General features: G+C 37.3%; 1 protein-coding gene across 3 annotated transcripts in view; it reads left to right on the top strand.

Annotated features, from left to right (window-relative positions):
• Dpyd (dihydropyrimidine dehydrogenase) overlaps window positions 1-12,761 on the top strand; it is a 709,900-nt gene that overhangs the window by 289,491 nt on the left and 407,648 nt on the right. For all 3 annotated transcript variants that reach the window (XM_070007768.1, XM_070007767.1, XM_070007769.1), the window contains exons 9-10: window positions 1,200-1,307; window positions 3,214-3,383. In XM_070007768.1, coding sequence (XP_069863869.1) covers window positions 1,200-1,307; window positions 3,214-3,383 — 278 coding nt within the window. The remainder of the gene's footprint in view (window positions 1-1,199; window positions 1,308-3,213; window positions 3,384-12,761) is intronic.

Genomic DNA, 12,761 nt, shown 5'->3' with positions numbered 1-12,761 from the left:
CAGATCTCAGCCTCCTGAGTAGCTAGAATTACAGGCGTGAGCCACTGGCTCCTGGCTATGTTTTATAATTTACTTTTTTGGTTTGTCATTGAGATTAGATTTAGTGCTGTGCTTGACCACTGGCGCTCTTACATTTGTATTTCTTTAATCACTGCTAAAGTAAACATTTAATAATCATAAATTCTTTGTACGTTTTCTTCTTCTGACTTTATTATCTTTTATGCATCTACCAGGAAGGTAATGTTTTATTGATATTATGAAACTTTTTGCATGATTTAGACTTTTAAAAATAGTTTTCTGGAATTATTTCCCTCAGAAGTATTCATATATTTGAAGACCAGGAGGGGCTGAATATTTTGGAGGAGATACATGAGTTTCTTTGAGATTGTTTACTCCATTTTTTTTTCCTTAGAATGATTTTTCTTTTTTCAAATTTTATTGTAAAGATGTTGTACAGAGGGGTTACAGTTACATGAGTAAGGCAGTGAGTGAGTACATCACTTGTGCTTCATTGCTACCTCTTCCCTTCCTTCTCCCCACCCCTCCACATTCCCTCCCAAGAATGATTTTTCTTATAAATATGAGAAATATATATCCATATTTTCTTTTAGTATTGTTATGGATCTTTAATATGTAATGCCTTATGGGACTTCAAACTTATATTAGTTTATATAATGAAGGAGGAATGTAACCCAATTTTTCTATTAATGTTATGTATCATGTTTGTATGAATGTGTGCCAAATGTATTTCCCTGTATATGTATATGCAGGTTAATGTATGACTTGATGAAATATACTTTGTTATATATTAGAAATATATTCTATTATATTTATTTCATTATGTTGGTCTGCTTATATATAATATATATCCATATATTTTTAATGGCCACATTATTTCAAAGATGGTAGATTTTTTATTTTATTTTATTTTATTTTTTGTCAATTGTGGGGCCTGAACTCTGAGCCTGGGCACTGTCTCTCAGCTCTTTAGCTCAAGGCTACCTACCACTTGAGCCACAGCACCATTTCCAGCTTTTATCTGCTTATATGGTGCGGAGGAATTGAACCCAGGGCCTCATGCATGTGAGGCAAGCACTCTACCGCTGAGCCAGATTCCCAGTCCTATGGTAGATTAAAAAAAAAAATGTTAGCAGTTAGAAAGGCTATACTAATGTTGTATTATGAACTTTGTTCCATAGGTTTGCCAGAACCCAATAAAGATAGTATCTTTCAAGGACTGACTTCAGACCATGGATTTTATACATCCAAAGACTTTTTGCCACTTGTGGCCAAAGGCAGCAAAGCAGGTATAACCTATTGTTTTCTGAACTTAACATTGTCTATGTTTGCCCTTGTATTATGAACTTATATTAAATTTCAGCTCAGTAGGACATCACTTTAGATCTTAGATTGTGTTGTGGAATAGATAATCCCAATATATATTTTTGAAAATGTAAAAGCCTGGCATCACAGTTTTCCAGAATTGTCTATTTGTTCATTCTTCCAAGAAGGCATCAGAATAAGGACCTCTTATTGTGTTACATGCCATCTAATTGTGTCATGAAAAATTACATCAAAGTAAAATAGCTTTAATAAAAACATTGGGAGATGTTCTTAGTAGAAATGTTAGGAAGTTTGGGAACTATTTTTGAGATGAGATGAATTTTTACATATCTTCCTTGGGTTATATTCACCCAGACAGAAAAATCAAGATCTCTTCCTGAATAGTAATTTTATAAAGTCAAAGCACTTTGACTGACACTCTGTTACTCCAAGCATGATTCAAAGCTCACAGTATAGTATGGTTTGGCTGACTAGAGATTGCAGTCATTGTCTTAGTGATGAATAAACTGTAGCTTTTTTTTCCCTAAAACTAGATTATCTAAGGCTTTTGAACATGTACTTTTTTTTTTATTGTTGTCGGTCATGGGGCCTGAACTCTGGGCCTAGGCACTGTCCCTCAGCTCTTCAGCTCAAGGCTAGAGCTCTACCACTTGAGCCACATCGCCACTTCCAGCTTTTTCTAGTGCTGAGGAGTCGAACCCAGGGCCTCATGCAAGCTGGGCAAGCACTCTTACCACTGAGCCACCTTCCCAGCCCATTGAACATGTATTTTTAAGAAACCTGAAGAATAGTTCTTCTTACGTGTTACTGTAGAAATTATTTAAAAAGAAAACCCACTTTCCCCACAATATTTAAAAAGTCAAGAACTATTTGACATTGTGTTACTATGCAAAAGTTAATAGTTGGAGGTCCATGCCATGTCTGTGTTCCTCCTCCCAGAGAGCTGGAGGCTATGTAGCCGCACCCCCTTTGTTGGAAGGTCAGGGTGCACTGAGCAGCTACTGGAGCATTCCAGAGTGCCAATTGTCTAATGCTAAACCCCAAATCTTACCAACATGATGATAATCTTTATGAAGATTATAGGTCCATTCTATCCATGGTGCCATTTCCTAAAATGATAGTCATTTATCTTATCAACAGTTTTGCTTAATCTGATAATACGGTGCTCTCTAAAATATGTAGGACACCTGCATTTTCCTTTTAGACGACTTTCATTTGACTACCAAATCTTCACCTAGTTCCCTCAGAGAAATGGACCTTTCACAAGGCCTGTTTCTTGTATTTCCCGATGTTGTAGACAGAGCCCGAGAAAGGGGAGAAAGTTTTATTTTCACCATTTCTAGAAGGTACTTCTCAGGAACTCTTCAATTACACTTACGACCCCTAGTAGGCATGCTTATTTACAAAGTTTGACTTCATGTAATATTGAGTACAGCTTTATGTTAGACATTGCCGGAGTTAAGTGTAGATTTTAGCAGAATCCTGCCAACTAGTAATCCACTCACCTAGCAAATACTAATTTAATGATGTCCACGTGGAGTGACCTCTTGGCCTTGACTGAATCTTAATTGATTCATCGCACTTTTCTATGGCCTCAACCCTTCACACAGGCTACGTTGTCACACTGCTTCGAGAAAGGGGGAAAAAATAGGAAGTTCAAAGTACTGGCTAGGAAATTACATATATGAGCATATTTTTCAAATGGGAATAAAACTGTCTCTCAATGAAGCAGAATAATTTGATAGTGACACTCCATCCTGGAAAACGGTAAGATGCAATTTTACACTGCTTTGAGTCCAAGTATCTTTTGAGCTGTCATGCAGAAATGGTTTCTCTACTTGAAAATGGGGTTTTCCTTTCATCATTCAGGGATGTGCGCCTGTCACTCTCCAATGCCGTCCATCCAGGGAACCGTGATTGTGCTGGGCGCCGGAGACACTGCTTTTGACTGTGCTACCTCTGCCCTCCGCTGTGGGGCCCGACGCGTGTTCATCGCCTTCAGAAAAGGCTTTGTTAATATCAGAGCTGTCCCGGAGGAGGTAAAGGAGAAACCCACGGATAAGAGGGAGCGGGAATCCAGCAGAATTTTCTAGGCAGTGGAGCTGTTAACGTGCAGACCCTTCATTTAAATCATTAGGCTATCCTGGCAATTGTCAGCTTAAAGGAAAAAAAGAAAAAAGAAAGAAAATTAAATTTTAGGCTCCCTAATTGTTTTTCATCTAACTCAGACCATCCAAGGAAAAAGGGGGAAAAATGTTTTTAAGACAGATTCAGATAAAATTAGGAATTTATTTTTGTCCCAATCACAAGAGCTTTCTTTTATTTTGCTCTATCTTTTACTATGTATCCTATGTAAGGAGAATAGTGAATGTGTTGTTTTCCATATCCTGAACAAAAGGGATTTTTCACACAATGTGTGGGTATTCAATGAATGTGGTGGTTAAGAGGCAGTCTGGATTTTCTACTGAGTCAGATTTACAAGTTGCCTCACACATGTGCACACACACACACACACACACACACACACACACACACACACACAGAGCTAACTCCTACTCTCAGTTCATCATGCTGTGACACAAACTGAATGAGATTACCATGTTGTTGTTTGTTTTAGATCTCAATGTAAACATTAGAGCATCCGTTTTCATAATTAGTCAACTTACTAAAAATGACAGATTTAAAATCATTTCTTTCTGACAGGCACCTGGTGACTAGAGGTGGAGTTAAGTATCAGCTGGATACATGCATTGCAACTTCTAATGCTATTGGAGAAAGATAGTGCCTTTCAAAGGATATGACTTCTGAGAACAAGAACCAAATATAGTCAGAGAAAGATAAATTGCTCATTTTATTCACATCAGTATTATGAATTTGATTTGCTGTGGAATGTCTGGACATGTTTGGAGTTTCTGTACCAGGCAGGATTTATAGTTGTAGTCAATAGGTGATTTGTCACAGGTAAATTAACCACAGAGCAAATTAATCTCACTCAATTATCAGTCACCACTATTTCATGGCAAGGGTTTAAATTATATATTCTTTCCTCTTAGACCTTCTGTTTCCCTCCAAAACAAAGTGGTCTTCTAATCATAAATATTTTTTTCTATAGATATTGATCAGTGCAGTAATGTCATTTGATAAATTCAACAAAAACAGCCCTAATTGAATTAAGGGAGTTTTACCATTGGCTGGGAACCAAATTTTCAATACAAGAGCTTTCAGGAAGACATTCCAAATCCAAACTATAACACCTCACATGGTGACGGTAACTTATTTTACACTTGGTATCATAGTGATCTTCTATTACTAATGATCCCTAGAAATCACTGCTGGATATATATATTTTTTGTTCTGCATGAAACACACAAAAGAATGGGACTGGATAAGAAGGTAGACGTATTTATGTATTTACACTGATTAGCTACCTATTGTATACCAGGCATTATTCTAAGTAATTTGAATGTAGTCATAAATCAAACCTCAAGGATTTAAGGAGTTCCTACTTAGTGAAGGAAGAGCCTAATAAATAAAGTATTGCTGCATCGGCAGTACATTGAAAGATAATTACTTCTCTGGAAGAGTGGTACTGATCTATATGGGAACATATGAGCAGAGTGTGTGTGTGTGTGTGTGTGTGTGTGTGTGTGTGTGTGTGTGTGTGTGTGTGTGTGTGTGTGTGTGTGTGTGTGTGTGTGTGTGTGTGTGTGTGTGTGTGTGTGTGTGTGTGTGTGTGTGTGTGTGTGTGTGTGTGTGTGTGTGGTGAATGAGAAGGAAGAATCTGCCATCTCTCACCAGGCGGTTCTGGCAGGGCTCTCTGATGAGGTGATTGTTGAATGTGGAGAAGCAGAAATTGAGAGAATCAGCCATCCAGCAATAAACATTCTAGGTCCAGTTCACTGTGGACAGCTAACTTGAAGATGTCTCTTACCTTTTATTCTCAGTGGATGATGAGATTCTGAAATTATGTTGAGCAGAGAATCACCAAGATCTGCAGAAACTTCAAAATTACTACTGGGTAGTTTCAATCAGGGAGTGTTAGAGTCAGAGAAAAGGCAGCTAGTTAGCAACTAATTAAAAAGTAGACTACTGGTCAATGTGACTGAATTGCAGGAAGGAAATAACCTGAATCTAGGCACAGTTCAATAAAAGAAAAAAAAAAACAAAACTCCAGAACTCAGGAGCTGGGATTCTTATGGTACAAAATGGAAACAATAGGCTATTGGTAAGCAAGTCACATGCCTGCAGTTGGTTAGTAAAACACAAGTAGAGAAGAACAAAAGATTAAACATCTCTTAATTATTCTTTTGTTTTGTTTTGTTTTGTTTTTTGGGTCCAGTTGTGGGGCCTGAACTCTGGGCCTGGGCACTGTCCCTCAGCTCTTCAGCTCAAGGCTAGCGCTCTACCACTTGAGCCACAGCGCCACTTCTGGCTTTTTTCATTTTGCTTATGTGGTGCTGAGGAATCAAACCCAGGGCCTCAGGCATGCAAGGCAAGCACTCTACCACTGAGCCATCTTCCCAGCCCTCTTAATTATTCTTAATTAGCAAAATTTCTGTCAGGTGCCAGTGGCTTACTCCTGTAATCCTAGCTACTAAGGAGGCTGAGATCTTAGGATCATGGTTTGAAGCCAGCCCAGGCAGGAAAGTCCATGAGACTCTTATCTCCAATAAACCACCAGAAAACTAGAAGTGGTGCAGTGGCTCAAGTGGTAGAGTGCTCGCCTTGAGCTGAAGAGCTGAGGGACAGCGCTCAGGCCGAGAGTTCAAGCCCCACTACCGACCAAAAAAAAAAAGAAAGCAAAATTTCTACATATTCTTAGAAATACTTGACCATAAGCTGAGTGAGTGACCATGGTCTACGCTCTGAAACTTTTTTTTTCTTATCTAGTACATGAGTGTCATATGCAAATGATTCAACAAGTAATTATGAAATGAATGTTTTCTATAGTAGATGTCCAACTTAGGTGGATATCATAGCGGCCCTGGAGGGTTCTTCTGATGATTTGAGACAAAATTCTTTAGTAGGAAACAAGGATAATAAGTAATCTGCATTACCAGATTCTACATAGATTTCAAAGTTGTGACACTGGTAAGTTACACCTTTTCTGGACTGGAGAACACCAGCATTAAGAAAGGTTTTAATGTTATTCCCCATGGCCTTCATTTGGTTTTATACCCAGACATTGCAAAGAGGGCTCAAGATATTGGGGAAATATAAAGGAGGGGGTAACAATGCTCAATAGGAAATGGACTGATTATCTTGCTCATATAACTGTAACCCCTCTGTACAGTATCTTTACAATAAAAAATATATTTTAAAAAAAGATATTGTCATAACACCAGTGAAACTAAGATATCAAGAGTGTAGCTGATGATGACGTATCATCTACCTCCTTCAAAATTGAGTTTGAAGAGATGATACACACACACACACACACACACACACACACATATACACACACATATACGCACATATATACATATATATGTATATTGGTCAGTTGTAGGGTTTGAATTCTGGGGCTTGGGCATTGTCCCCGCACTCTTCAGCTCAAGGCTAAAGTTCTACCACTTCAGTCACAGTGCCACTTCCAGTTTCCTGGTGGTTAATTGGAGATAATTGTGTCATGGACTTTCATGGCCAGGCTGGCTTTGAACTGCAATCCTCAGATCTCAGTCACCTGCGTAGCTAGGATTATAGGTGTGAGCTACATATTTTAACTTATATGCAGCATTATCTGGTATACCCAATTCTTCTGTATCTTTTTCTAATTTCTTCCATACTTTCTATCCTGGACAAGTTTTAGTCTCATTTAGATTTCTTTAAAATAAATGAAGATCAAAAGAGATCATATTATACAGTTTTTTTCCCGTATGGGTATTTAAACATGTTTCTATCTAAAACTGCAGTCTGATGTTCATTTGGGAGAGGGAGAAACAGAATAATATAAAGTTTTCCCATTCTTTCATGACAAATACAAATGGTTACAGAGGACAGTTACACTGGACACGGAATTGTCTGTGAAGGTGTATTTGTGTCATGGTTGATATAACCAACAAAATAGGATTGGATCCAGGAGTGTTTTAACCTGTAAAACTAGAAAGACCTGCCCAATAGATTTTTGCAGTGACAAACACATCCCATCTCCCTAATTGAGCGATACCAAAATTTCAGCGCATACTAAAATCACCTGGATAGCTAGCAAAGTACTGGAGGCTGGGCACCCTAGCCCCAGAGTTCTTAGTAGGTTTGGGTTGGACCTGAGCATTTGCATTTTCAACCCATTCTTTGGTGATGCTGAGATTGCTGGTCTACTACTCTAATGCATCATCAGCTTGGTTTTCAGCTGTCTAATTAGAGCCATAAGCAGTGTGCTGTTTGGAGGCGCTTTCTATCTTAGTTAAGAAAGCATTAATGCTAAAGGATATAGGTTTGATGCCACGAAGATAGGGAGGCTTCATCAGCATATTGATGTAATTCTGATTCCACATGTCTTCCAGGCTCCCTTGTGGCCTCACACACATGCTAAATAGGATGCTACTGACAAACTAGCACTTCTCAGCTGTGAGTCCTTAGGGGAACCAGCCCATCACTCAGCACTCTCCTCTAAGAAGATGCAGGGGGAAAAATCTGTTAATAATTCCCTCCAGTACTTTCTGCAAGCTTAAATAGGTGAGATTAAATTTCACAGGATAACAGAATCCCCCCAAATGCTGGTATTAAAAGCTGTTGACAGATCAGATAGAACTGCGAGAACGCTGTAGGCGATTGGGAATCCCTAACAGGAGGCCTGAAGGTCAGAGCTCAACAGACCTGCTCCACTGGAGAAATTGACAGGATAAGGTTAAAAAAGAGGAACTCTGTTGTTATTAATTATTACTGAGGAGAGTATAGTTCAAAATTTGTCTCAATCACAGATCACTATGCAAAGAATATTTCAGCAGTCTCTATGAGACATATTCATTTTCCAAAAGCAGCGTATGTATATGTATCTATAGATAGTCACACACAGAGAGACAGAGAGACAGACAGATGGACAGACAGACAGACAGACAGACAGACAGATAGATAGATAGATAGATAGAGAGATAGATAGATAGATAGATAGATGGATGGATAGATAGATAGATAGATAGATAGATAGATAGATAGATAGATAGATAGATAGATAGATATAGATGGTTAATTGGAGATTAGAGTATCATAGACTTTCTTGCTTGGGCTGGCTTTGAACTAGGATTCTCAGATCTCCACCTCCTTAATAGGTATGGTTACAGGCATGAGCCATGGGGGTGTCCAGCTAATTCAATTATATTTTTATGGGTCTCTCTGCCATTCTCCAGGACCCTTTGATCTCTACAGTGTACTTGAAGCAAGCTAGCATTTGCTTTGACTTTGACCAGTTCTTTTCACATATTTATCTTCTCAGAGGATTAACTGTCTTGACACTCATACTTGATTATTTTAATAATATAAATAACAATGACTGATCATCTGTCAATCCAGATTTACTTAATCTTACTGCAATTCTGAAAACATATGCATAGGAAAGAACATGCAGTTTGATTGAGTCATTTGAGTACCATACAACCTACCTCATGATAAGTCATTCATGTTATGTCACTTGTAAGCCTCTTATCTTACATTTTCAATGTCAAATGATCATGTGAAAGCTACAAGCATAGATTCTTTTATCCTCTGTATTTTGCTGATTAACATGTGCTTCTTCCTTTTTCCTTAATTACAATAAATATAAATCTGGGGCTATTTTTAGAAAGTAAACTCTATACCCTGACAAATTTTATCTTATTCAATAAGAATGAGGCTTATAGCAGCATTAGTCAATTCAACATCATTTGAGTGCTGTTTTTCATGAGAAGTGATCAGAGACTTGTTGGCATGATTGGTTGAGGGGAACTGCAAACAAACAAACAAACACAACTGGCCCCTGGGCAAACAGTTAATGAATGCTACTGAGAGACTCCCATGGTACTAACAGAGAAAGTACACCTTTAGTACTTGATAATGACTGAGGAATGGCAATCTAAGACCTCTGTGTGTGTTTACCTGCTTGAAAGTTATGAAAAGTCAGGGTGGTGTGAACACTTGCAGTGGAGTAGTCAAGAAAAAAAACTAAGAACTGGGGCATGCTCAGCTCTCCGTAGGTCCCTCTGTAAAATCTCTGCTGTAATTACATGCTTCTCAAGATTTCTTCCATTCCCCAAGTTTTATATTTTTCAAACTCAGAGAAAGATAAGTGAGGAATTCATGATTTCGGGCAGATAGAATCTATCTTCTCATAGAATAGCAACACTGTTTTTAAGATTTTTTTTGCAGTATCTATTAACATTATGCTTGGGAGAAGTTGTGATTAAAGTATTATCAGTCATTTGGTGAGTACTGCACTGGAAGCATAGATATCAAGGAAATGACAACTGAAATTGTTCACAATTCTTTATTGTGTGTGATAATTCAGATAGTAAATGGAAAACGAAAGTCTGCCAGGAGCCCACAGAAGCTTGTGCCCATTCAACATTGGGCATTTACTGAAACTGCTTTGAAAATTCTGTGGCGGTGATTGTAAATTTCAGTAGGAAGATTTGTAGAGCTGAAACCAATATATTTTTAAAAAAATAATATGTTGGGCTGGGAAGGTGGCTCAGTGGTAGAGTGCTAACCTTGAGCTGAAGAGCTGAGGGACAGCGTGTAGGCCCAGAGTTCAGGCTCCACGACTGGACCCAAAAAAAAAGAAAAAAAGAAAAAATAATATGTAATGTTATATATAAAATACTTTATACAATATGTGCTACATATTATATAATTGTGTATATTTTATATATTCCATATATACGATTATATATTTATATATACTACTATAATATCCATATATACTATTATATATTTATGTATTACTATTCATATATGTATTTATACATTCATGAATAATGTATTTATACATTATAAATATGATTATATAATATTTAATTGCAAGTTATGATGATATAATGTATAGCTACCTAATATGCTTCTCAATATGTATGCATTCATCAACTCTTATTAAATAATAGTGGTTGGTATTCCTTGTTACGGAAAGTTAGAAGCCTTTTAGCTTTTAATAATATTTAGTTTAGCTTTCCAATAGCTACTCTTCTTTTTCTATACAGTGAATATTATGAAATACACACAGGTCCATGTTATACCATTGAAAATACAATAATAATGAAAATGCATATTTGAAATTATTATCTTTTTTTCCTAGTTTTTTAAAGTGCTCTCACTCAGTATGTAGGCCAGGCTTGCCTTGAACTCATGCTACCTAGTGCTGAGATTATTGGCCTTCCCTTCTCCATTTGACTTAGCACTGCTTTGAGTGGTTTCTTTGTTCTTTTTATAAAAATGTCCTCATTCTTCAAGGTCTGCCCAAAGATCATTTTCTCTTTGACGGCTTCCTTAGTTCCCTCCTGAATTCACATTTCTCGCTAGTAGGCTTTGGTAGCTTTTTCATTTTCTTTTTCTTTCTTTCCTCCTCCTCCTCCTCCTCCTCCTCCTCCTCCTCCTCCTCCTCCTCCTCCCTCTCCTCCCCCTCCTCCTCCTCCTCCTCCTCCTCCTCCTCCTCCTCCTCCTCCTCCTCCTCCTCCTCCTCCCTTTCCTCCCCCTCCTCCCCCTCCTCCCCCTCCTCCCCCTCCTCCCCCTCCTCCCCCTCCTCCCCCTCCTCCTCCTCCTCTGCTTACAGCTAATTTTTAACATTTTCCACATAGGACAGCTGTTACTTCACACTCACCTCATAACTTAAAATGCCAGTTCCTACAGTATATTCCCTCTTTCAACATGGTATGTGACCCCAAATCTAGACAAGTGTGATTCAATGTATCAGATCAGTGGTGCATGTTGAATAAACTAATATATGAAGGGTACCAAAATCTTCAGGGAAGGTTTTAAACAGATATAAAATAACTAAAATATATAGCATACATCCATGAACCTCAAAATTTTGTTATCTTTAAATAAAGTATAGTTTTATTTTTGATTGTCAAAATTATCATTGTATCACATAATATAAATTATCAAGAAAGGTAAATTGAAGCCAGGCATATGTGGAGGCAGAAGGATCATAAGTTTAAGGCAAACTTGGGCAAAGTTAGTAAAACTATGTCTCAAAAATAGATATAAACAGAAAGGCAGGATGCATGGCTTAACTGTCTGCCTAGTAAGCATGAGCTCTGGGTTTAATTCCTAGCACAACAGAATATATATTATATATAGTAATATATTATATATATTATATATAGTTATATATATATATATATATATATATATATATATATATATTACTATCCATGGTTGCAGGTTTGCCTGCAATCATGATCTACAGATCTCTGCCTCCTATGTAGCTTAGGCTGAAAGACATAGGCCACTGCTCCATTTATGGGCAGTGAAAGGGTCTTGTGAAGATTTTCTTAGGCTGGCATGAACTGTGAGCCTTCTCTTTTCAGCCTTCCATGTAGCTTGGATTACAGGCATGACATGCTTGCGTCCAGCTGTCTATGCATCTTTGATAAGGCGGGAATTAATTTCACTTCTACTTATTAGCACCTGGCATCAGTCTTATACACAGTGTGTACCTAATCAGTAGTTAAATTTATGCATGAATAGGACCATGTAATTATAAATGTTTGTAGTATAACCACAATTTAACAGTGATAAAATGAGATCACATTTTCTAGGATATCAGTGTTCAAAGAAGACTACAAAACTATTTTGATTCTAAATAACATTTTAAGAATCTTTATGTTCTCACTGAATTAATAGATTGTTAAATATGCTGCTCTTAGCAGATAAGCTTTGCAAAGAATATTGTGTTTTCTTCACATTGCCTCCTAAACCTCCATATATTATAAGTTTTTTTTCCAGAGTTTAATGTATGCTGGTTTTGAGCTCTGCTCATTACACTTTATAACCTATGCTTACTTTGCATATATGCAATCTAAAAATGAGTTGACATCATGCTTTTAATTATAGTAAATTAAGTTGTTTCATAATTTCTACAGTACGATGCCTGTAATATTAATCAGACCAAATCATCACATTACATAAAGTTAATCATTAAAATGATGATCATTATTGCATGCTATAGTGCACTATTTTTATTTCACTTAACATCAACTGCTTATCTTTTCTTGAATATGGAGGTGAAAATCAAAGCTATGAAAAAAATTTTTTTCTTCACTTCCCTTATACTTTTGAGATGGAAATGACAACCTGATCTATTGAACCTAAAAACTGGACCCTTGTAACTACTTAATACTTCATTCCGTTAGTAGAGATAAGGAAAAGAGACATGTATGTGTGTGCTGAGATTCCAATTGCTCTTATCAGAACAGGTTCCATGTATGTGTGCACCATGAGCTTCAGAA

This window comes from Dipodomys merriami, unplaced genomic scaffold, assembly GCF_024711535.1.
Source record: "Dipodomys merriami isolate MVZ:Mamm:240054 unplaced genomic scaffold, mDipMer1.0.p SCAF_7, whole genome shotgun sequence".
Taxonomy (NCBI): domain Eukaryota; kingdom Metazoa; phylum Chordata; class Mammalia; order Rodentia; family Heteromyidae; genus Dipodomys; species Dipodomys merriami.
Note: the sequence above shows the minus strand (reverse complement) of the source record. Positions and strands in the feature narration are given on the sequence as shown.